At 39.1% G+C, this 27,070-nt stretch overlaps 1 protein-coding gene across 2 annotated transcripts in view; it reads right to left on the bottom strand.

Moving 5' to 3' along the window:
• The window catches only part of LOC114650767 (radixin), a 98,311-nt gene that overhangs the window by 38,142 nt on the left and 33,099 nt on the right, over positions 1-27,070 (bottom strand). For both annotated transcript variants that reach the window (XM_028800607.2, XM_051926185.1), the window contains exons 3-8: positions 16,264-16,347; positions 15,600-15,695; positions 4,391-4,665; positions 3,559-3,642; positions 1,453-1,599; positions 233-329 (exon numbers count right to left, since the gene is read on the bottom strand). In XM_028800607.2, the coding sequence (XP_028656440.2) occupies positions 233-329; positions 1,453-1,599; positions 3,559-3,642; positions 4,391-4,665; positions 15,600-15,695; positions 16,264-16,347 (783 nt within the window). The remainder of the gene's footprint in view (positions 1-232; positions 330-1,452; positions 1,600-3,558; positions 3,643-4,390; positions 4,666-15,599; positions 15,696-16,263; positions 16,348-27,070) is intronic.

Here is a 27,070-nt window from a genome sequence, read left to right on the forward strand (position 1 = left end):
ATATAAAAGCTAAATTAATTTCAAACAAGTAGAACAATATCTTAAAAAGCAAGATCAAAAAGGTTTTTCACAAAATAAGAAAAAAATATGAATACCCGTTTCATATGGCTATTAACACCATGACAGAATGAATATTTAAAAAAACTATGATTTCATTATTAAGTGATAAAAATAAGTAAGTAAAGGACTTTAAAAGGTTTCAAAGTTTGTTACATTAGTGTTTTATGCTTACCGGAGCTTTTTTGTCAATTGGCTTAATAACAAACTTTTTGTCATTAAAGGAAATATTTCGGATCTCGCTCCATGGAAAGCCAATCTTTGGTGTCAATCTGGAAATAAAATTTGTTTTTACTTTAAAATTTCCAACACATTTTACATAAAAATTACAATTTTAATAAACTGTATTTTTATATCTATATGATTTTTAAAACTTACTGTATCAACTGTATTTATTCAATTTACTGATAGACTGCAATTAATGCCTATTACTTACCCATGTCAACAAAATGAAAAATATCTTACTTTTTTGAAAGACTATCAAAATACCACAGCTTAAAGTAATACTCCACTCAAAAAGGATATATATTTTTTAATCTTACTGAACCCATGTAGTTTGCAGTGGTGGCTGAGAACTTTTAATCTCGTGTTTTCCTGAAGAAATTAAATACTGAATACTCAGACTCAATGGGGTTTAATGTTGACCAGCGCTATACAATGTCAAACTATGTGTTCATTTCTCCACTGTAACATTAAACATTTTTATCGGCCACCACGACAAACTACATAGGGTAAGTCACAAAGAAGAAAAATATTTTAGGGCAGAGTATTCCTTTAATCGGTCTAAAGAAAAGACTGAAAAGGTGACTGAAAGACACCTAATACAATTAAAATGGACTAACAAGTGTCATGTGAATAGAACAAGAAACACAGCAAAATTTAACACATGGATTTTTCAGAAGAAAAGTTCTTGTTTAAAAATTAAAGCTCTGAAAAGTGACCAGCAAAAAAAAAAAAAAAAAGCAACATCCAGAAGAGACTAAAAGAGATTATGTATAATAATAATAAATTACAGTAATCTCACTAGAGCAGTATACAGATTATAAATAACATGGATTTGAATTCAACGGTTCTCCTATGAAAACACTATTTGACAATTTAAATGTAATTTCAGATATCAAATCTTGGGTAAAACAATACAATTGAATATTGAAAAATACTAAAGCTGCAATTTCATTTTTTTTCGTTCTTGTCCATACTGATTTTCGTGTCTTAAAATGTAAATCTGAAAGTGGCTAATAACCATCAGAAAACAATGATTTGCCAACTAAACGAGCAAACAGCAAAACATCATTCAGACATTAAACAAGGAACTACAGCAACAGACAACTACTAGTTCTTAATTAATCTGTGAAGTATTGACAAAAAAGATGAGACTAAAACAACTAAACTTACTTGTCTCCATGTTCATAAATGTTAAGTCCTAAGGCATCAACTCCAAGCCACAGCTCTGTCCCCTTTTTGTTCTTAATTTCAAAGTAATTCACACCGTACATCTCCAAATCTTGTGCAATCTTCAAATATTCCATCATTGAATCCTCTCTATTAAAACAGTATTAGTAATACGGTCAGAGTACGGTGAAATGTGTACAATATTTAATCTGCATGTGTGGGTAGTGAAAATGAAAATGGCAATCCATTAGCATTGAAGTAAAGATAACTTCTGTAAAGAACAACCTAAGATCAGTATCCGTGTGTTCCCTACCCTTATTCAATATTACAGGAAAAGTATTTCTTCTGTTGTCTACATCAAGCAAAAGTGGATCAAAAAACTAGACAGGCCGGATACAAAAATTTAAAAACATTTCTGAAGGGGGAAAAAAAAAACCCAGATTACTCATTCAAAGCATACAGTGCCCCCCATAACATTTGGGACAAAGACACATTTCTCATTAATTATCACTACTGCTTCACAGTTTTAAAAAAATAAATAAAACAATTCAGACATGATTAAAGTGCACATTGCTTACTTTAAGGGGACTTATTTGCATATGTTTCTAGAGATAGACAAGGCCAAATGTCAAATGTGTGGCACAAATGTAAAACTGCCCACACCTCCAAAAAGTACGCTGATGGGGCTGTTCATTAATGGGGACTGGACATCTGGTTGAAACAGAATTAACCTTATTTTTCTCAGTTGAAAAAATCTGAATCCACTTTTCATAACTCAGTGAGAAAGTGATGTTTTATATTATCTTAAAGTGGAAAAAATGGAATTCTTTTCCGATAGAACAGTACAAGAATATTTTTAGATTCTGGCAAGATTTCACTGCTCTACAATAGCTTATAGGTAGGTTCTTTGCTCAACCTTTGCTGTTGTGTTATAAAGAAATGCTTTTAAGAATTAATTAATACTGTATAACTGACATGTGGAGATGAAAACATTGTGTTTTATTTTTCATTTGATGGATTTTTTTTTTGTAGGAACACAATGTTTTAACTCTGTCAAATACATGAGTGTAATATTGACAGAATTCAGTATTGCTGTATATGGCTTCATCTCAAACAAAGAGGAGCTATCTGCTAAAACAATGAAGGTTGGGTGCTAATTCACCTTTCAGTAGGACCATGATCCTAAACACAAGGCCAAAGTAATCTTGGATTGGCTCAGGGATGAAAGCCAAAAATGGCCTAGTTAGAGCCCTGGTCTCAATCAATTTGAGAATTTACTGTACCATTTCAAAACTGTGGTAAATAATTGACATATGACTAACCTGAAAAATGTGGAACAAATCTGCATGGGAGAACAAAGGAAACATTTCTAACTGTATGCAAAACTGGTAAATACTTCCCTGAAAATACTTAAAATATTTTGTAGACCCACTTTTTGCAGCATTATCAGCTTTAGGTATAGAAACTGAATACTTATAATTTCATTCTAGCATTCAAATTTGTAAAATTTGAAAATTGGAAAATGGCCTGAAAGCTATGTATTCAGTGTCCATAATTATACATGGCAATATACATATATTTACATTCAAATGCATAAATCTTTATAAATTTACATTTAGAAGCTGTTACCTCCATTGCAATGGAGGGGAGCTGGTATCTTTTCTGATAGTACTTGGGTATTAGACAAGAATTAGCCTTGGTTGGGATCTGTGTCTGTCTGACAAATGGTCAGATACAGATTATAGGCCAAGCAATACACAAAGATATGGGAGGAAATTAAATACCCTGAGAAACCTACATAGTTGTATGATATTGAATTGAACCCAGATCCCTAAACCATTTAGCACAGCACTGAAACAGTGCTAAACACATGCCACCCTAGGATTAAAATAAATTGTACACCACAAATCCATTCATCATTTTTTCATCTCACTTAGGTTTTAGCTCCCAAGAATATGTAAAGTTGACTATATGTGATACAGTATAAAGAAGAAGAAGAAAAAAATAGGGCACACACATTCTTCTCCAGGGTTCTTTTCTCACACAGAATACCAGATAATTCAACTACCATATTAAGAAAAATAAACATTAATTTGTGAAAGCCATTGCCTTAGCATGCTCCTATGCTCTTCATGCCATGTCTGAATCCTATCTTCCCATTGTTCTTTAGTCAGTTTATGCTGCTCCAAAACCCTAAAACAGATTAAAGAACACATACATTATTATGGCTAATCGGTTGGCAACACTCGTCTCTTTTTTTTAATAAAAAAAAGAAAAAAGATTACTGCAACAAAGTTAAAGTGTACATCTCCCATGAATATAGCTTGAAACAAAACTCATCAAACAACATAATCAGGAATACAGTTATACACTGAAAAAATGGACAATAAAAAAACATATAAAGCAGAAAATTCTAAAAACAGACCTAATAAAAGTATTCCAATATTCATAAAACAAAAACAGGCCGCTCTGTGTAATTAACACATCTAAAAGCCACTCACTCACTCCTATCCTGAAAGTGAATTACAGAGGATGAGATTCTGAAAGAAAGTACTCAAATAAAATACATAAGCCATTTTAACTGTGACATTTATTTTGTAATAGTTTTAAGCACTATTCACTAAAGTGCTATATTCATAAGACTAAGTTTTAAACTCAATGAACAGTAATGTGCAACAAAAATTAGACAGCTTCTTTTCAAATTAGTGTACTCTTCTTAATGAACAATTTAGAAAACACATTTATACTTGGCCACTTTCAACTTTACCAACAATATGATAACCAGATATATAAAAAAAACATGAGAAAAAAATACACTTTATAAGAATTTGCATATAAGAAACATAATATCCAAGCTAAACAATTAAGCTCATCTAGTTATATCCTAAGCAAACTTTAGTTTTTAATCAGACACTTCTATATGTATTAAAGCTGTCCTCACCGTTGTGGAAGTAGCCGATCATTAGTTAAGTAGCCTGGTTTATGCATTTCCTTGTTGAAGTCTCCATATTTGGCCTGCACTGCATATGATGCCAGCAGTACTGCAGTCTCTGGGGGGCAGTAATTTTCATCATTTAAGATGGCTTCTTTGACTTGCAGAAAGAACAGCCGTTGTGTTATTTCTTGTATCAGTTCCTCAGAAACATCCTCTGGAAAGAATTTTGCACGAAATTTGAACTGCAAAGGATTTTCTTTTCTAACATCTTGTTGAGTTACCTTTTACAAGCAAAAAAAAAAAAAGAACAAAAAGATTAAACTTTTAGATTCCAAAAGTTTAAGTAATTGGGACAACAAACAAAATTGATTTATGCAAAATCAAATCATTTGCTAGCAATTGATCAATTATACAGTATATGACACACATAATGCTGAATCTGTTTATTCCTTTAGGAGCTACCAGGCCTATCTATAGTTTCGTGGATTTTAAATGTTGTATTTTATACAGTATTTTATTTTTTGCTCACACAAACAAAAATGAACTTAATTGTAAAAGGACAGCTAATAAATTGTATCACTATAAAACAAGTATTTTGTTAAAATGGACAAGATAAATTTAACACTTAAGAAGGGAGGACAAAAAAAACATTCTATTTTCCTGAATTGTACCAGTATTAAATCACAATAGCATTTGTTTAAACGAAGCTGAAACCCAGGAGATGCCTCAAGCTGTATCGATTATTTTAATCGCTTGTGAAGAGATGGGCACCTAGGACTAAAATTGGTTCACTGCTTAGGAAAGGAAAACGCGCCAATTCCTCAGGCTGTATGGATTACTTTATAACCTGTGAATGGATGAGCTCCTGGGACAAAGAATTGCCAAATTGTTGTACAGCTTGGGAAAGGAAGACATGCCAGAAGAATCCCAAATGGAACTGTAAAATAAATAAACCTCATCTGAATATGACATCATAAGTGGAGGAGACAATGAAGACAAAGCAGTATCAGAAGATGGAGAAAGACATGCGACTGTTTGCATCTGATCGTCAGCTAAAGCATTTCATGAATCATCTTGTTTCGGCTGCTCCCATTAGGGGTTGCCACAGCGGATCATGTTCTGCATTCATCATCTTTCATGAATATCGATTGCTAAATAAACGCTGCCCTGGGACATTCATCTTTGACATCTTTAACTTTTCATAAACTTTTTCTAAAGACTATATATATATATATATCTCCAGACTTTGCTATCCATGCTTTTCTCTACTGGTATTATTGTTCTTTAATAAATACGTTGCTTTCAACTTTCTGTGCTTTGTCTTAATATGAAGTAATAAGGTAAATATTTAGAGCACATGGAGCAGTAAGGAAGTGCCATATGATTCGAATTGTGAGGTTTATTGGGCTGAGGATGAAGAGCTCTGTCCAATAATGAACAGTACATTAAATTAAGACATTCATTGGTTGATAAATGGCCTATAGCCAAGGATGTTGAGCCTTTGTATGTTTGAATATATATATATATTCTTGGAGACCAAAAGTAATTTAGATCCGAGATATATCTAAGACATCATATGTTGTTTATGCCCAAGATAAGCTAAGTCTCTAGAATGCTAGAGAGTGGCACATCATTCATATAGTACTTATTGTGGATAGGGTCTGTGTGTATGCTTACATCTATGTATGTGTGTAGTGGTGTAGAAGCCATTCATATGGTACTTTTGTAGTTAGATATAGAGACTACACGGCACATTCACAGAAATTCCCAACATTACACGTAAAGGACCAAATATAAAGTGGCCAGTTAACCTATGAGGACACAAAGTTGAATGAAAAACATACAAAAGCCAGGCTGGAATTTGCTAAAATTAATATTGATAAGCCACAATGCTTTGGGGAGAATGTCCTTTGGGCAGGTGAGACAAACAGGAAGTTTTTAGAAAGCCACATCAGCTCTATGTCCACAGATGAGAAAAATTAAGCTATCAAAGAAAAGAACACCATAACTAATTGAATCAGCGAGGAGGCTTGATTATGTTTGGGGCTGCTTTGCTGTGTCTGGCACAGGGTACCACAAATCTGTGCAAGGAATAACGAAATCTCAAGCCTATCTAGAGATTCATGAGCAAAAGCTGTCTCAGTCGCAGGTCATAGATCCTCCAATAGGATAATACCTTAAAATACATACCTAAAAACACCATCAAGAATGGTTAAGAACAAAACATTGGACTGTTCTGAATAGGCCTTCTGTGAGCCCTGATTTGAATCCTATCAAACATATATAGAAAGAACTGAAGCATGCAGTCTAGAGAAAGCACCCTTCAAACCTGAAATGGCTTGGACAGGTGGCTCAGGAAGAGTGAGCCCCTGATGACAAGTGACAAAAGTCTGATTGAAGGCTACAGGAACTGCTTGTTTGCAGTGATTGCTTCTAAAGATAGTGCAACAAAATATTACGTTAAGAGTCCCATCATTTCTATCCATGCCATTTTCATTTGTGTTATTATTTGAAATATTTTGTTGAATAAAAACTCTACAGCAAAGTCTGTGTTTTGATAAATATGGGAATAAACAATGATGGGTTCCAATAACTTTTGTCAGTTTGAAGTTACTTCAGACACAATTGTGGGTTCTTCAAATTTTCCCTTGTCTGTATATAAATATTTAATTTGCTGTATTATCAGCATGTGCAAGTCCTACTCAAAGACTAACCTAATGAATACATTAAAAATATTAATCAAATTAGTAAATAAATGCATAAATAACATTTTATTTACAAAAAGCAGTTTTTAGCCATTTGTTCAATTTAAAAACCAGAAAGACAACTAGGTAGAAAAACAGAAAAGATAGATCTCATACAAAATTACAGTAGTATCTAAAGTTGAAAAAACTATGAACAGCTGCACTGTGATTTAAGACATACTGCAATTTCTTAATTCTGGTCTAGGAGTTTTATTGCTGAATATTTACTTGTTAATTTCATACTCTGAGAATCTGAGTTAACACAAACCTTACTTTATGTGGACTTGATACTCAATTACGGCTGATGGATTCTGTTAAGTGTGTTCAAATCTCTTTTACTATAGATTACTATTAATACAGCAAAACTAAGGTGGATCTTAGGGCTTGTTTATACTACATGCTCAGAACGCATACGAGCAAGCATCATGGCTGCCACGTGTTCCCAGCATTAACTTCATTTGTCCTCTGAGCAGGTCCTCAGAAATAAACGCGACGCGTGCACAAGTTGCAGTACCAGCAAAATGTCAGGGGGCGCAGTGTGATAATGCTGGAACGTGACGTCAGAGTCTCTGTTTACTATCTACATGTGACAGAAAGCCTCTATGCGGATCCTAGTAGGATCGATGTGCGCGCTTTGATGTTTGATGAATGGTTCGATGTGGTGAAGCAAAACCTCGACATACAGATGCATTCGTGGTGCTTTTATATTCGAGCGTCGCATATTCCAGATCGTAATGACACGATACATTTTAAAAGTTTCACATACCATCTTTTGTGCCTTCTTTTTTTTTCTGGGGCTTCCTCCTCACCTGACACAGCAGCGGGAAACAACAATAGATCGCCACACTGAACACATTAAATGTACATTATATGATAATCCAACTCTCTGCACATTTAGAATCCTTAGATTTATACTTCCCCTCCTCGAACCGCCACCTTATCGTGGTGGAGGGGTTTGCGTGTCCCAATGATCCTAGGAGCTCTGCTGTCTGGGGCTTTATGCCCCTGGTAGGGCCACCCAAGACAAACTGGTCCTAGGTGAGGGATGAGACAAACTGCGGTTCAACACAACCTCCTATGATGAACAAAAAATTTGGACGGCGTTCTCCCTTGCCCAGACGCGGGTCACCGGGGCCCCCCTCTCGAGCCAGGCCTGGAGGTGGGGCTCGATGGCGAGCGCCTGATGGCTGGGCCTGCACCCATGGGGCTCGGCCGGGCACAGCCCGAAGAGGCAACGTGGGTCCCCCTTCCCATGGGCTCATGCAGTGTGAGTTGGGTGGTGGCCGAAGGCGGGGACCTTGGCGGTCCAATCCTCGGCTACAGAAGCTGGCCCTTGGGACGTGGAATGTCACCTCTCTGAAGGGGAAGGAGCCTGAGCTAGTGCGTGAGGTTGAGAGGTTCCGGCTAGATATAGTCGGGCTCACCTCGACGCACAGCTTGGACTCTGGAACCAATCTCCTTGAGAGGAGCTGGACTCTGTACCACTCTGGAGTTGCCCCCGGTGAGAGGCGCCGAGCGGGTGTGGGCATACTTATTGCCCCCCGACTTGGAGCCTGCACATTGGGGTTTACCCCAGTGGGCTAGAGGATAGCCTCCCTCCGCCTTCAGGTGGGGGGACGGGTCCTAACTGTTGTTCATGCGTATGCGCCGAACAGCAGTTTGGAGTACCCACCCTTTTTGGAGTGCCTGGAGGGGGTGCTAGAGGGCATACCTTCTGGGGACTCCCTCGTACTGCTGGGAGACTTCAATGCTCACGTGGGCAATGACAGTGAGACCTGGAAGGGCGTGATTGGGAGGAATAGCTCTCATGATCTGAACCCGAGCGATGTTTTGTTATTGGACTTCTGTGCTTGTCACGGATTGTCCATAACAAACACCATGTTCAAGCATAGGGGTGTTCATATGTGCACTTGGCACCAGGACACCCTAGGCCACAGTTCGATGATCGACTTTGTGGTCGTGTCGTTAGACTTGCGGCCACATGTCTTGGACACTCGGGTGAAGAGAGGGGCGGAGCTGTCAACTGATCACCACCTGGTGGTGAGTTGGCTTCGATGGTGGGGGAGGATGCCGGTCAGGCCTGGTAGGCCCAAACGTGTTGTGAGGGTCCGCTGGGAACGTCTGGCAGAGCCCCCTGTCAGAAGTAGCTTCAACTCCCACCTCCGGCAGAACTTCGACCATGTCCCGAGGGAGGTGGGGGACATTGAGTCCGAATGGGCTATGTTCCGTGCCTCTATTGTTGAGGCGGCTGACCGGAGCTGTGGCCGTAAGGTGGACGGTGCCTGTCGTGGCGGCAATCCCCAAACCCGTTGGTGGACACCGGCGGTGAGGGATGCCGTCAAGCTGAAGAAGGAGTCCTACCGGTCCCTTTTGTCCTGTGGGACTCTGGAGGCAGCTAATAGGTACCGGCAGGCCAAGCGGAATGCGGCTTCGGTGGTTGCTGAGGCAAAAACTCGGGCATGGGAGGAGTTTGGGGAGGCCATGGAGAACGACTTTCGGACGGCTTCGAGGAGATTCTGGTCCACCGTCCGGCGTCTCAGGAGGGGGAAGCAGTACAGTGTCAACACTGTATATGGTGGGGATGGTGCGCTGCTGACCTCGACTCGGGATGTTGTGGGTCGGTGGGGGGAGTACTTCGAAGACCTCCTCAATCCCACTAACATGCCTTCCAATGAGGAAGCAGAGCCTGGGGACTCGGAGGTGGGCTCCCCCATCTCTGGGACTGAGGTCACCGAGGTGGTCAGAAAACTCCTCGGTGGCAGGACCCCGGGGGGTGGATGAGATACGCCCTTAGTTCCTCAAGGCTCTGGATGTTGTAGGACTGTCTTGGTTGACACGTCTCTGCAACATCGCATGGACATCAGGGACAGTACCTCTGGATTGGCAGACCGGGGTGGTGGTCCCCCTCTTTAAGAAGGGGGACAGGAGGGTGTGTTCCAACTACAGAGGGATCACACTCCTCAGCCTAGCTGGAAAAATCTATTCGGGGGTCCTGGAGAGGAGGGTCCGTCGGATAGTCGAGCCTCGGATTCAGGAGGAACAGTGTGGTTTTCGTCCTGGTCGCAGAACAGTGGACCAGCTCTACACCCTTAGCAGAGTCCTGGAGGGTGCATGGGAGTTCGCCCAACCAGTCTACATGTGTTTTGTGGACTTGGAAAAGGCGTTCAACCATGTCCCTCGGGGAATCCTGTGGGGGGTGCTCCAGGAGTATGGGGTACCGGACCCCCTGATAAGGGCTGTTCGGTCCCTGTACAACCGGTGTCAGAGCTTGGTCAGCATTGCCGGCAGTAAGTCGAACCCGTTTCCAGTGAGAGTTGGACTCCGCCAGGGCTGCCCTTTGTCACCGATTCTGTTCATAACTTTTATGGACAGAATTTCTAGGCGCAGCCAGGGTGTTGAGGGGGTCCGGTTTGGTGGACTCAGGATTGGGTCACTGCTTTCTGCAGATGATGTTGTCCTGTTTGCTTCATCAGGCCGTGATCTTCAGCTCTCTCTGGATCGGTTCGCGGCCGAGTGTGAAGTGGCTGGGATGAGAATCAGCACCTCCAAATCCGAGACCATGGTCCTCAGCCGGAAAAGGGTGGAGTGCCCTCTCAGGCTTAGTAGCGAGATCCTGCCCCAAGTGGAGGAGTTCAAGTATCTCGGGGTCTTGTTCACGAGTGAGGGAAGAATGGAGCGTGAGATCGACAGGCAGATCGGTGCGGCGTCTGCAGTGATGCGGGCTCTGCATCGGTCTGTCGTGGTGAAAAAGGAGTTGAGCCGTAAGGCAAAGCTCTCAATTTACCAGTCGATCTATGTTCCTACCCTCACCTATGGTCATGAGCTATGGGTAGTGACCGAAAGAACGAGATCGCGAATACAAGCGGCTGAAATGAGTTTCCTCCGCAGGGTGTCTGGGCTTTCCCTTAAAGATAGGGTGAGAAGCTCAGTCATCCGGGAGGGGCTCAGAGTAGAGCCGCTGCTCCTCCGCATCGAGAGGAGTCAGATGAGGTGGCTCGGGCATCTGATCAGGATGCCTCCTGGACGCCTCCCTGGTGAGGTGTTCCAGGCATGTCCAACCGGGAGGAGGCCCCGGGGAAGACCCAGGACACGCTGGAGGGACTATGTCTCCCGGCTGGCCTGGGAACGCCTCGGGATTCTCCCGGAAGAGCTAGAAGAAGTGGCTGGGGAGAGGGAAGTCTGGGCATCTCTGCTCAAGCTGCTGCCCCCGCAACCCGACCTCGGATAAGTGGAAGAGAATGGATGGATGGATGGATGGAGATTTATACTTGATATCACTTTCATGATGAAATGCATTAAAGTATGTATGTTACATTTTACAGATAAATTGTTAATTTCATTTAAATAATGAATAATAATATACACATAGGGGACACACGGTGGCAGAGCGTTAGCGCTGCTGTTTTGCAGGGAGTCACGTCGTTGACATTCCCTGCCTGGAGTTTACACGTTTTCCTGCTGGGTTTCCAAAGTGTGCTCCAGTTTCCTTCTAAAGATATGCAGATTTGGTGACACTAAAATGACGCTAGTGTATGTGAGTGCTTGCATTCACCTTGCGATGAGCTGATGCCTCGTCCAGGGATTGTTTCTGCCTCATGCTTAATGCTAGTTGGAATGGACATCCCTGGATTGATGGATTTAATCATTAAACATCCTTTTCAGAGATACTGCGGTAAGGTGTCATCGGAATTTAATGGGTGCTCCTGGCAATTCACAACACAGCAAAGTCGAACCTGTTCTCACAGTGATAATATCTTGCACTGCCACCTGGTGGATTCCTCCTGATTTACGTAAAGTACACACGCAAGTACAGTGATCCCTCGCTATATCGTGCTTCGCCTTTCGCGGCTTCACTCTATCGCGGATTTTATATGTAAGCATATTTAAATATATATCGCGGATTTTTTGCTGGTTCTCGGATTTCTGAGGACAATGGGTCTTTTAATTTCTGGTACATGCTTCCTCAGTTGGTTTGCCCAGTTGATTTCATACAAGGGACGGTATTGGCAGATGGCTGAGAAGCTACCCAACTTACTTTTCTCTCTCTTGCGCTGACTTTCTCTGATCCTGACCTAGGGGAATTGAGCAGGGGGGCTGTTCGCACACCTAGACGATACGGACGCTCGTCTAAAAATGCTGAAAGATTATCTTCACGTTGCTACCTTCTGTGTGCAGCTGCTTCGTGAAGCGACATGCTGCACGGTGCTTCGCATACTTAAAAGCTCAAAGGGCACGTATTGATTTTTGACTTTGTTTCTCTCTCTCTCTCCCTGCTCCTGACGGAGGGGGTGTGAGCTGCCACCTTCAACAGCTTTGTACCGGCGGTGCTTCGCATACTTAAAAGCCAAACAGCCCTATTGATTTGTTTGCTTTCCTCTCTGTTTCCTTTGAAGAGGAAGATATGTTTGCATTCTTTTAATTGTGAGACAGAACTGTCATCTCTGTCTTGTCATGGAGCACAGTTTAAACTTTTGAAAAAGAGACAAATGTTTATTTGCAGTGTTTGAATAATGTTCCTGTCTCTCTACAACCTCCTGTGTTTCTGCGCAAATCTGTGACCCAAGCATGACAATATAAAAATAACCATATAAACATATGGTTTCTACTTCGCGGATTTTCTTATTTCGCGGGTGGCTCTGGAACGCAACCCCCGCGGTGGAGGAGGGATTACTATATAAACAGTACGTCCGCTACAGCTTGTGTTGTGTCGAGTATAAACCCGGCCTAAGGCTGAGAAAGTACCCAGCTTGGGAACTTAATGGTTCCATCGGTTTACAAATTATTTTTTCCTCTTGGTCCAAGACTGTAGAAATCCAGAAAATACTAGAATAGTTGGTAGTCAAGTGATGCAACTGAGATGAAACTCAAGACTTTCAAATCCGAGGTCATGGTCTGCTCCCTAAAAAGAGTAGAATGTTCTATTCAGATAAGTGGTCAACAAGTGAGGTGAGGCTACGAAACTGACCAGTCAGTTGGTGCATTGGCAGCAGTTACCTGGATGCTGTACTGAATTCAATAGGGAGCCAAGTTCTTTGATGAAGCTTTCAATTTCACTGTTTTTCCCCCATTAACAAAAATGCAAAATGTTAGTTTAAAAAAAAAAAAAAAAAAAATTAATTCAACAAACTAAAATAATAATTAAAAAAAAACTGAATAATTTAATAAACTGTAATTTAAATTTTTACCATACTAGTCTCTATGCCAGTGTTATTTATTAAAAATTATTTATGACCGTACAGTTGTATTTAATAGTTTAGAAAAGAACGGATTCATGCACATGTGCAAGTACCCCTCACTACCGTAGTCTGAATCTATGGATTTCAATGGTCATTTTATCCATCAGTCTACTTTCGCTTCTAAAATTGACAACAAATATTGAAGCCTCATCACTTGTGGATGGCTAAAGGCACGCTAAAGAAAAGCAGTTGGATCATCTGCTGGCTTGCTGCTGCTGGTGAGCTCCGTGTTCTGCTTGTCGCGCTGCACGCTGATCATTTAAAAGCCTGTACAGCAGCCGTCCTTTTGCCACTTCGCGTCTCTGTCGCTTGTGTTGTGAAGGGGGTGGGCTGAACGCATGCTAAGGTGAAGCGGTCAGATCATCTGCTGGCTTGCTGCTGCTCCTGGCAAGCTACGTCCTCTGCTTGTCGCTTATCATTGTTTTAAGAGCTGGGAGCACATGAAGCGTGTCTGCCAAAAACATTCCAACAACTGCTAGGTTACATGTCCATGAACTTGTTTTAAATGTCTCAAAGCCTTTTCTCACGGGAGGTCAAATTGTCTTCCAAGAAGATCACGTCTCGTCTCCCTAGTCTCCCTCCCAGGATTTTTTTTTTTATACTAGAGAGATAACGTATTAAATCTGATCTATACTGAAATGAACTCTGGAGAAAGATCGGTGTGCAACAAACTTTCTTTATTTAACATTGCCTAACATACAACCCATTAATGGTAAAGTACTAGAACTATTTGATTTACTGCAGTCTGCAATCTTGATATGTTACAGCAAATGCAGTTAGGGGGTTTTGGGGACCATGTGGGCTATATGTTGAAGTGAGACCAGTCTGCCCTAAGTGTTTACTTTGCAGCAGTTTGGAGGTCCAGCTGAGATTGTTAAATATGAACTGAACAGCAAAAATGAATAGACAGAATTCTTGATGCCCTTCCATGATAACAAAATCTGCCCTTTTCCTATGTTGTGTACAAAACTGGTGTTTTTTTGTTCATGCTTCCCTTCTTTTTTCCTGCTTTTTCTTAATCTAATGCAAAATTGATTTTAAAATATTAAGCTATTATTATTATTTTTACCCTAGCTACTTTTTTTTTTTTTTAGTATTTCTCCAGGACTACCATAAACCTCCATTCCTCCCACTCCCCTGCATCTAAATTGGTATGTATAAATAAAGGAAATGAATACTAGTACCACATACTGACATGTGGCAAGGAGTTGTGAAATATGGAATTTGAAACTTTTAAATAAAACTGTACTTCTCAAAATTTTCAAAGGTAGTACAGAATACGGTACTGGATGTGTATGTTATTCTTTATATAATTAGATAGTCACACACGTGCGAGTAGGAGGCACCTGAAAGGCTTAAGTAAGGGTAATACCACATCCGACCAGCAGCAGGATGAACTAACTGTCTTTCTCAGTTCCCTGCAGACCATTCCCGAGAAATCCTGCCAGGTTCTAGTACCTCAGAAGACATCACTTCCGGGTCCGGGCCCTTCGATGACGTCACTTCCTATATGGGCCTTTAAAGCCGCCATCTTACCACCAATAAATCAGTAGTTTTGGACTCCGTATTGCGAACAGCTCTGTCAATTTAAAAACCTTTTGCAGCCAGGGATATTATACGGGTGGCTGCCCCAAACCTTTTTATGATGTCTGGTCTGTGTATTTATATAGTGTGAGCAGAGCTGACTGTTACACAGACACACACACACCTTTCGCAGTGAGAACCAAGCAGTGAAAAAATTTAAAAGTGATTGCAGGTATTTCACACTACTGTATTAGTTAATTTATAGTTTATTCTTCTGTACAACAATGTTTGAAGTCCTCATAAAAGGCTCCCAATTGTGAACACTCAAGCTAGAGTATGCAAAATTAGTTGAGCTCTTAAAAATCAAGAAATTTCAGCCTTGATAACAACACTAGGTGATACACTTGTAATTACAGACACTGCTATAATCAGAATGCCAACTAGGAGTTAACATTACAGGGTTAAAAAAATCAGAAATTACATTAGCATTTGCTTGAATATAAAAAGAACACAAATATTTTCAAATATAAAATGCTTTTAAACCAATTTCTTATAAGTTTAAAGTTAAAGGAGGAAGAGTCAATTTCTATCTTTTAATAACAAAAAGTACTCTTTGATGTAGAAAGCGTGAGGGAAGAAAAAAAAATTCAGAGCATGAAAAAAAAACAAAACAAAAAAAAAAACCACACAAATAAAAAGTGGGTGTTTTACCTTTTTGTTCAGTTTTAGCCATGTTGTGTAGCCTTTAGTGTCTACATATTGCAGGCCAAAGAACCAGACCTCACGAAGCCCTACTGTCTTCACAACCTGGAATAAGTATATGCAAAGTAATGAAAAAAAAAATATGGAAAGATATGGACTAATAAAGTACAGCTGAGTTTTCTCTTAAGTATGAAATAACAAAAGTTTACTTTTTTTTTTTTAGATAAATACATTTTCCATTTCCAAAAACTGTACTTTTCTAGCTATAAATCGTTTGTAGTCCTCTTAATATTAAAGCAAAATGAATTAAAAATGAGTATGCACATCAATAGCTTTAAAGGGGGAAAAATGACAATCAAATATTCACAAAGTGATAAATATTTGCACTTTACCTTTAAAGATAATTGCAAGTTTGGGGCGGAGTGGTGGCTCTGAGGCTAAGGATCTGCGCTGGTATCCAGAAGGTTGCCGGTTCGAATCCCCGTCACTGCCAAAAGAGATCCTACTCTGCTGGGCCCTTGAGCAAGACCCTTAACCTGTAATTGCTCCAGGGGCGCTGTACAATGGCTGACCCTGCGCTCTGACCCCAAGGGGTATGCGAAAACTAACAAATTCCTAATACAAGAAATTGTATAAGGCGAAATAAAGAACAAGAACAAAAGTTAATGTTTACCTGGTCAAACAGCTGCTTGCCTGTTGTATTTGGCTGGATGGCAAATTCCAGCTCTGCATCCATTGTAGTAACCCTAACATTGACCTGGAAAAGATGACAAATATTTTGTTACTGGAATAAAATGTCTTGTCTATTTAACTACACTCTTGTATTATTGTCAATTTTATTGAGATCTTGTCTGTAGACATAATCTTTATCATAATACTGAAATTTCCAATTGTGATAGAATGCTTTGAAATCTATTTGTATTTGATTTCTTTTTTAATACAACATAATGTGGCGAGTAGGGCTCGGCATCAGCACGAATGTCCCGATTCAATATCAATTTTATCTTGATTGAATTAGCATACTAGTGCTGGGCGGTATACCGGTTCATACCGAAAACCGTTTATTTTTTTTATGATATGGATTTTTATTATACCGCAACACCGGTTTAAATTGCCTAAATGACGTTCGGAACGTGGCGCAGCGGGAAACTGTTCAAGTGGGGACCTTTTTCACTGCTACACCACTAAACACATTTGTTGCACTAGGGCTCTTTTTCACTGCTACACCACCAAATAGTGGGTGGTAGCATAGGTATGCCGCACGGTGAAAATGGACAGAGAGCCGAAAAAAAGGAGTCACGTCTGTCGTCTGGAGATGCTTTAGTTTTAAAAGGTCAGATGTGTAAATACTGTTTCTATACTACTGGATAATACTGCAAGCCAAGTTGTACTTGTTTTATTTGTTTTCAATACAGTGTAATGTACCTGGGTACTGTGTAATAGTGTGACGACATGTTGCCTTTATTCTCGACATTTCCACTTTAATCTTGACGCTTATGACGAGAATAAAGTCGACATGTTGTCTTTATCGACATGTTGACTTTATTCTCGTAATTTGTCATTAAAGTAGAACATCGTAAACTAAACATCGTAAAATGAATAATATTTAATTTACTAGATTTTCTCAAACCCCGTCATAAGTTATATAGCACATTAAATGCTTTGTGTTAAGTGATTCTTAAACTGACTTCTTCTTGCACTAAGAGGAGGCGCCGGCAGCGATCGCCACACAGAATACATTCACTTCATGATCTTCCTGCTCTCTGAACAACATTTAGAATGCTAAGATAAATACTTAATATAATTTTCATGGTGAAATGCATTAAAGCATGCATTAATCATATGGGGGCACGCCGGCGTGCCTGCCTTGCATTTGCATGTTTTTCTGGTGGGTTTACTCGGCGTGCTTCAGTTTCCTTTCAAAGTCATGTAGGATGTGGGGTTTTGTTGCGCTATATTGACCCTGCTAGTGTATGTTTTGCTTGTATTCATCCTGTGATGTGCTGGCGACTCGTTCAGAGATGGGCGCAACTCTGAATGGATGGCATAATTAAACATGTATAACGAAGATATTTTTAAAGTTCTGAACACTCCGTGGGCTAAGTTTATAACTAGTTTTAATTTCACAAAGACGTTTATCGTGTGGTGATTGGTTATGTTGTGAAAGAAAAGGGAAGGATAGGAACTGGGGTTTTGGTAGCCTACGTCAGATAGAGACAGCATGCATGCAATAAAGATAGCCCGCTCAGAAGAACATGCATTGAATTCTGTGTTCGTGTCTCCGACCAGTAGATCACAAACCCAACATTTACACAATAAGCCGCTCAGAAGAACATGCATTGAATTCTGTGTTCGTGTCTCCGACCAGTAGATCACAAACCCAACATTTACACAATATTTAGGTTAAACCTGTGCGATAGCTACTCATACATCCAATTTTTTGGAGCCTCGTCACACCTGCCATAAAGTTCTCTACACTGAACATACACCTGGGGACCCCTTACTGCGAGGGAGCAGCACTACCGCCTCACTACCGTGCATATGTAATACCTGCTTTAATGCATTTCATCATGAAAATGATATCAAGTATTTATCTTAGCATTCTAAATTTTCAGAAAACAGGAATATCATGAAGTGAATGGATTCTGTATGGTGATCGCTGTCTTCTCTTAGTGCGGAGGAAGTCAGTTTAAGAAGCGTAGTGATTAACCACTGGGTCGGGGAACGTAACACAAAGCATTTAATGTGCTGCATTAATTTATGATGGGGTAAATTAAGTAATTGATTAAACACTGATTTTAGGAAGAAGTTTAGTTTACGACATTCTACTTTAATTATTAAGTAAACTATGAGAATAAAGTGGAAATGTCGACTTTAATCTCGACATAAACGGCGAGAATAAAGTGGAAATGTTGACTTTGTTCTCGACATATAGTTTGTTTTTTTCTTCCCAGTATAGCTTAGCTTGAAGCAAAGTCCATATTAATGCAGTTTGCCTAAATGATGGTTCAGTTGGTAAAGATGTCATCACCAAGTTGCACTTGTTTTATTTTATTTTAATTTGGTGAATACTGTGTAATGCACCTGGGCTTTAAGTCTTGAAGTAATAGTGCAACTATCAGTAATAATACTATTATTTATTTCATTGTTATTATTTATTAGTTTAAATATTATGCAGTTTAATGATGATAAAGTTGTTTAAAAAGTCACTTTAACGTGTCAGTGGACAGAGATTGTTAACATTAACAGAAAGTGTAGTTGGTTTACAAAAAATATTTACTATTTATTCCTTTTCTAAGACATATTCGGTGCAATACAATTTTTGACAAGCACTTCTGGATATTTTACTAAGTCTAAATGCCTCTTTGTATGGTTGAAAATATGTTGTCAAAATTATAGTTTGTTTTTGCAAAATTTGTTCAATAAAAAGGTTCTATATTTTGACTGCATCTGTCATGCAATGTGATACCTTCTCCATTAGTGCCACCCCCTTGAAAACTATCACTTTATGGAGCAATGCAAAACTGTATTAATACTTGTATGCACATTAAAATGTTTTTTTTTTGTACAATGCACAATACTCTTGACAGTGGAATAGGTTATTCTTAGCCAGTAATTGCAGTGGAAAATGTGGTTAACATCCACTCATGCATGGGGAAAAAAATACCATCGAATACCGTGAAACTGGGATAATTTAGAAAAATACTGTGATATAGAATTTTGGTCATACCGCCCACCCCTATAGCATACACTGCTATATTTGAAGTGCTGGCTTTGTTAGAGATTACTTAACCATCCACAGGGAACATTAATATAAATGACAAATTTTTGTTATACTTTATTTGAAGGGAGCCTTCATAACATATGTATAAGCATAACACTTGTTAGTAATGAACAGTTAACATCTTGCAAGATGTGGAACAAAATATCATTGCTCTTTAAAAAAAAAAACAAAAAAAAACAGATTTTATACAACACTGCACTCACTCAAAATTAACCATACTTTAACACATGTTTCTCCACATCAAAGTCCACAAATATAATGGGTGTTTCCTTGTTTTAATAAAATGCAATGGCAACTTAATTTCATAAAACATCTACATCATCTTGTGAATAATATTATGATAAAAAATCAAATCAAATTTTACTTCTAAAATAATAAGTATGTTATTCAGTAACCTATTCATGTGTTATAAATATCCATGTAGGCATGCTTCAACTAAACTGTTTGCCAAATTTATCCCCTTATTGGACATTTAAAATAATCTTCAATTAGAGGCAAGTTCTGTCAACAGAAAATTAATTTTAATAAATTCCAACCTGAGCACACAGGCATTGGCTATATTATTTTAATTAAAAAGTGAACTGTGAACAAAGTGTGCATGGTACACCGATTGAAATTATACACTGGTAGAAATTTGTCCACAGGTAAAAACTTTCATGAGTCATTTTTACTGTAGCTGAACACATCAGGAAGGTGCCTATATTGCTTGTCATTTCAACCTATGCTGGTACAACTGCGGAGATAAAAAAAGGAGTAAAACAAAGCAGGCGAGGTTGCCCACATATCCATACAACAAACAAAATGAAGAGATGGTTAGGAAAAAAAAAAAGTGTGCTGAATACACACCTGCTTCAACTTGCTGTACTTAAATTTGAATGTTCACATAAAATTAAGAATCATATACAGTGGGGCAAAAAAGTATTTAGTCAACCACCAATTGTGCAAGTTCTCCCACTTAAAAAGATGAGAGGCGCCTGTAATTTTCATCATAGGTATACCTCAACTATGAGAGACAAAATGAGAAAAAAAAATCCAGAAAATCTGATTTTTAAAGAATTTATTTGCAAATTATGGTGGAAAATAAGTATTTGGTCACCTAGAAACAAGCAAGATTTCTGGCTCTCACAGACCTGTAACTTCTTCTGTAAGAGGCTCCTCTGTCCTCCACTCGTTACCTGTATTAATGGCACCTGTTTGAACTCATTATCAATATAAAAGACACCTGTCCACAACCTCAAACAGTCACACTTCAAACTCCACTATGGCCAAGACCAAAGACCTGTCAAAGGACACTAGAAACAAAATTGTACACCAGCACCAGGCTGGGAAGACTGAATCTGCAATAGGTAAGCAGCTTGGTGTGAAGAAATCAACTGTGGGAGCAATTATTAGAAAATGGAAGACATACAAGACCACTGATAATCTCCCTCGATCTGGGGCTCCACGCAAGATCTCACCCCATGGGGTCAAAATGATCACAAGAACGGTGAGCAAAAATCCCAGGACCACACGGGGGGGACCTAGTGAATGACCTGCAGAGAGCTGGGACCAAAGTAACAAAGGTAACATCAGCAACATACTACGCCGCCAGGGACTCAAATCCTGCAGTGCCAGACGTGTCCCCCTGCTTAAGCCAGTACATGTGCAGGCCCGTCTGAAGTTTGCTAGAGAGCATTTGGATGATCCAGAAGAGGATTGGGAGAATGTCATATGGTCAGATGAATCCAAAATAGAACTTTTTGGTAAAAACTCTACTCGTCGTGTTTGGAGGAGAAAGAATGCTGAGTTGCATCCAAAGAACACCATACCTACTGTAAAGCATGGGGGTGGAAACATCATGCTTTGGAGCTGTTTTTCTGCAAAGGGACTAGGACAACTGATCCGTGTAAAGGAAAGAATGAATGGGGCCATGTATCGTCAGATTTTGAGTGAAAACCTCCTTCCATCAGCAAGGGCATTGAAGATTAAACGTGGCTGGGTCTTTCAGCATGATAATGATCCCAAACACACCGCCCGGGTAACGAAGGAGTAGCTTCGTAAGAAGCATTTCAAGGTCCTGGAGTGGCCTAGCCAGTCTCCAGATCTCAACCCCATAGAAAATCTTTGGAGGGAGTTGAAAGTCTGTGCTGCCCAGCGACAGCCCCAAAACATCACTGCTCTAGAGGAGATCTGCATGGAGGAACGGGCCAAAATACCAGCAACAGTGTGTGAAAACCTTGTGAAGACTTGCAGAAAATGTTTGACCTCAGTCATTGCCAACAACTTTTGTTATTGACCAAATACTTTTTTTCCACCATAATTTGCAAATAAATTCTTCAAAAATCAGACATTGTGATTTTCTCGATTTTTTTTTTCTCATTTTGTCGCTCATAGTTGAGGTATACCTATGATGAAAATTACAGGCCTCTCTCATCTTTTTAAGTGGGAGAACTTACACAATTGGTGGCTGATTAAATACTTTTTTGCCCCACTGTAGCATACACATCCTAAAACTGATAGTGTGTTTGCTTCAGCAACTAAATTTATATAAACATGTATATTGCAGAAAATGCATCTATAACCGGGTTTGCACATAATTTTCAATGAGTTATTCAGGTGAGCACCAGGAGATAGTGTTTGGTACTCACCCCATACAGCAGGAAAATTAAGTTTTGAACGCATCAACGTTTTTCTCAGAAAATAGGTTTCTGATGAAATTTTCACCAGATGTCGGTAACAACCCAAGTAATCCACACGAACAAAGAAATAAGTCCATAAATCAAGTTACGTGTAATAAAGTAATAAATTACTTGAGTTGTTACGGACATCTGGTGAAAATTTCATCTTAATAGCCCCATTAGAAATATACTTACTGGGAAAAAAAGTTGACGCATTCAATACTTATTTTCTCCGCTGCATGAAGCAAGGTCTTAGTAAGTGCAGTCTTCCTCACTGTCCTCTACCTCCGCTTCCTCCATTACCGATGATGAAAATGCTGCTGATGCATCTCCCTGTCCCTGGTTGAACCTCATCTTAGCAGTCTCCAACCACAGATCAACAGCTGGTAAGGGTTGAATGTCTTTGTGGTCTTCTTTGACCGGTGAATGTGCATCAGGGCTGTGAGGTGAGGATGTGATAGACGAGAGCTGTACTTGTTTATATGTGAAAATCCTCTCTCACAGGCAGCACTGCTTAAAGGCAGTGCAAGAGACAGTGGAATCACCTTGATGATATTGGAGTAAGAATTTAGATTGCTTGTATTTTTTGTGTGGACCAAGTCATACACAGAGGATGCTGCCAAGCGTTTTCCTGCTTGATTTAAGCACATACATTCTTTGACTATGGTGTCTTCAAGTTGCAAGGTGACGTTATATTTCTGAAGAACTTTGCAAACTGTTGTGTTGCCAAAATAATGGAGGTCTTGCTTCTCCTAAGGCCAAGTTGAAGGATCAAATACCAAGAAATGATCACATGACTTTGAGTCATACCTGATTTCAAATTCTTCAATTAACCCCCTCAGTAAGTTTGTCTTATCCCTGTCAGCATCAGCATTAGAAGCCGTGTGTTTCCTGAAGTGGCCTTCACCTTCAAGCAGAAGCGTGAACTGTATCACTTGTGTGTATCACGAGTTCATCCTTACATTCTCCAATGGACAGCTTTTCTTTCTGAAACTTAATAGATTTAGTCTTCAATATGCTGTGAATGTCAAGCATGTTGGCCAAAAAGCACTGAAAACGTTCTGTGCAGATATGCTGCAAGTGAATGCTATCACTCATGGACAGCTGCATTTGAATGGCTGGCAATAGTCTTGATATTTTTTGTGTGTGTCATGCCTCCATACAGACCATCTGATATTATGAAACCTACTCTGTTTCACAAAGGAGATCTCTTCACACAACTTCTTCAGCACCACTGTGTTTTTTGCTTCATCATTTTGTAAATAAAATTGCAGCAGCTTGATCACAGAGCAATTAAAGGTCTCACAGTAAATGTTGTGATCAGCTGATTTTGCACAGTTCTCCAGTGTCATTGTGGTGCACAGAATGTACACAAGAATTTTGGCACAATTCTGCTGTACATACCAGTAATGACAACAGCCCCATCTGCGCACACAGCGACCAACTGTGCCAAATACCAAATGTGTGTCACTATTGGTACTCTCCATAGGAATTTACTATCACCTGCACAAACAAATGTGTGTCACTATTGGTACTCTCCATAGGAATTTACTATCACCTGCACAAACAAACATTTGAGTGTCCTCAGCTGCTCAGCCTTGATAACCCTGCAAAGATGAGCAAAAAGGCAGTGGTTCCTAATATTAACTTTATTACTATGGATAAAAAAACAAAGTATAGAAAAGTAAAAGCAACATGGTCGTAATTAAAGTATAAGAAATAGAAGAAGACATAACAGAAAATAAAAAAGATATCAAAGTCTGGACGTATACAGTCTTAGAAAAGTTTACTGAGAAATTAGTAAAGTCAGGCGCAGATGTTATCCTGGGTGGCTTTTTCATTTAGCAATTGGCATTATGATTCATAGGTTATATTCTTAAGACGTGCAGATGAAATGGTCACTCGTGTCTCTATGTTTGATGTCCCTACCTTTGTTGTTGCTGCCATCACTCCTAATGTCCTTCAGGCAAGTCATATTTATATTAAAATTACACATGGGGCTTTGGGACACGTGACACATTGCACAGGCTGGCTGTCCTTAAAATGTATGACTCTGCTCAAAGTCTTTGATCTTTATTTTTTTTAATAATTTTACTAATTTTAATTAAAAGCAAACAATAATACATAGAATCAAATCAAACTGAACAAAACCAAAATTCAACCCCACCCAAAAGAAAGAGTACAGCCAACCAACAAAGCAAGTCTTTAAAAGCAGCAAGGAAGGAAGAGTATCCTTTCCCCCCCCAATATAGAAGCTTATTCTAAAATGTTATTGATTAGGTCCAGCCATATTTTTAAAATATTTTGAACAGATACACAGAGTAACAATTAGATTTTATTCAATTTGTAATAGTACAGGATGTCATTTACCCACTAACTTAAAAGTGTTGGGGAGGGATTCCTCCAATTGAGCAAGACAAGTCTATGTAGTAGTAGTGAGGTAAAGGAAATTATGAGGTACTCCACTTTAAGCTCATCTGGGAGTACACCAAACACAGCTGTTAATGGGTTAGGAGTGATTGTGACACCAACGCTGTCTGATAGGCATTCCAAGATTTTTGTCCAAAATGATCTTAATTTGGTGCACGTCCAAAACATGAGGTCCAGTGAGGCTGGAGCTAGCCTGAAGCCCTCAGAGGTTGAATCTTTCCCTGGCAACATTTTAGATAGTTTTAAATGAAATAAATGCGCAATATCTGCATATAGAGATATTTTTCTGTTTAGGTCCTTCTCTGAAAATCCCCTTTTCGTCCGATGTATTTCGAAAGCAAACAGCCAATGGTGATTGCAAAAATCAATGGTAATACAGGACATCCTTGCCGAGTACTGCATTCTAGTTTGAAGTATTCTGAAAATAATGTTGTTAATATAAACTGAGGCTTCTGGACTAGTACAGAGTAATTTGATCCATGCACTTATGTTTGGGTCGAACCTAAATTTGTGCAATGTGGTGAATAGGTAGCCTCATTCAACCATATCAAATCTTTTTCTGCATCCAAAGATATTAAGATCTTTGGAGTGTTAGACTTAATGAGTGAATATAAAGCTAAGTGACTGCCTTTAATAAATCCAGTTTGGTCTTGTGATATTACAGAAGCAAAAACTTTTGGAGAGTATCTTAACACTACTATTTAAAAGTGAAATTGGTCCATATGATGCACATTGTAGTAAGTCCTTACATTTCTAAGGAAAGACAGATTAATACTTGGCCAAAAGTTTGAGGTAGAATATCGCTGCCTTTAGCTCCTCTTTTATTAGCAATATTTATAGAAGCTAACTTGTTTGAATTTTTTTTTATAAAATTCTAATGGGAAGCCATCAGGCCATGGTGCTTTCCCACTTTGAAGTGAGTTTATAGCATCTCGAGGTTCTGAGAGAGTGTCAGAGGTTTATCCAGTTCAACATCACTAACAGTATGTAACTGTGTTATCTGTCAAAAAACTAACTAGATTCTGTCTTACCTTCTTTAGACCGAGTAGAATTTAGAATATAAGGATTTCTAGTACTCTCTAAATGTGTGGGGCATATTTACATGGTCTATTATTTTATCCATCTGTGCTGGCAATTGCCGTTATTGAACTGCAGACTTACTGGTTGTGGATTTCTTGGGCTAAAATCTTACCGGCCTTCTCTCTGTGTTCATAATAATGATGTAATGATTTAAAGATGTTTCTTTAGTAGTCAAAAAGGAAAAATTCTGATTGCAAAATCTGTCTTTTCCTATAAAGTGCCTCATTTGGAGACCTGGCATATTCTAGATCTACTCTGGTAAATTTCACTGATTAACTCAAGAGGCCTTCTTGGTTTCCAAATTATTTTTGTGAGAAAGACATCAAATAATTTGTCCTCTTCAAAATGCCTTCAGAGTTTCCCCAGAGTATTCCAGCAGAGACCTCTCCGAGGATGCATTTTTCTCCAGAAAAGTATCAGTTTGCTTGGATATGAATTCTGTACAGTTCTCATCAGCTAATGATAAAAGACGAGTGTGTAGGGCATAGTGATTTAAGCTACGTGATCAGAGATAACAATAGTGTTGTACTTACAAGACATCACTATCATCCACGTTTGGTGCATAGATATTTATCAGAATCACTTTAATATTAAATAAATTGCCCAACACCTTGACATATCGCCCTTCAGTATCAGATATTATGTCTGACACAATAGATGTAATAGTTTTGTGTATTAAGACTCCTACGTCCCTAGTTTTGTTTGTATAGCTGGAGTAAAAACTTTGGCTAGACCACTCTCTTTGCAACTGAAACTAGTTCTTGCTTAATAAGCGAGTTTTGGCACTTAGACCAGTTAATAAGAGTATTTTCTTTTTAATTCATGATTGAGACCTTTGACCTTCCAGCTCAGAACTTTCACTGTACAGTCATAAAAAATTTGCTTCTGAACTTTTGTTGACATTTTATAGTCTTAAGATAAGGTAGTACATTGTTAAATATGATAGCTTTGAGCTAGATTTCACAGTATTGCCAAGTGTTATGGCTATGAAGCCTATTGTTATGTTACAGTTATTGGGATAGAAAGGATAAATAAGAAATAATAATGCTATCCTCACTCCTGCCTCATTTTGCCTCCCTGAGTGAGGCAGACCACACTTTACAAGTCTCAGTACTCTGACATCCCAAGAAACAGAGCATGTTGAGAACAAAACAAATCCCAAGAACAGCGTAGAAAATGTTAAAATTGAGATATCTTTTGAAAGTACAGTTCAAATACAACAATCCTAGGATATGATCTTGAACAGTTCAAATACAATAAACTTAGGGAATAATGTTAAATAGTTCCATGGAGACAGAGAATTCAATACAATAAACCAAGGATATGAACTGAGGAAAAAAAAATCCACACACAGAATGTACATAGCTAGTTACTGTGTTTGCCCAAAAGTACAGAAAAAAAAAGAAAAGTACAAAAAGAATGCATGCATACTGTTTTCCTTTCCCAGACTATAAACGAGTTGAAACAGTTGCATTAATGTTATACATTATTGGTGCAATACAAGAAAAGTGAATTGGCCCTGTAGCTAA

Source organism: Erpetoichthys calabaricus, chromosome 4, assembly GCF_900747795.2.
Source record: "Erpetoichthys calabaricus chromosome 4, fErpCal1.3, whole genome shotgun sequence".
NCBI classification, from domain to species: Eukaryota; Metazoa; Chordata; class Cladistia; order Polypteriformes; family Polypteridae; genus Erpetoichthys; species Erpetoichthys calabaricus.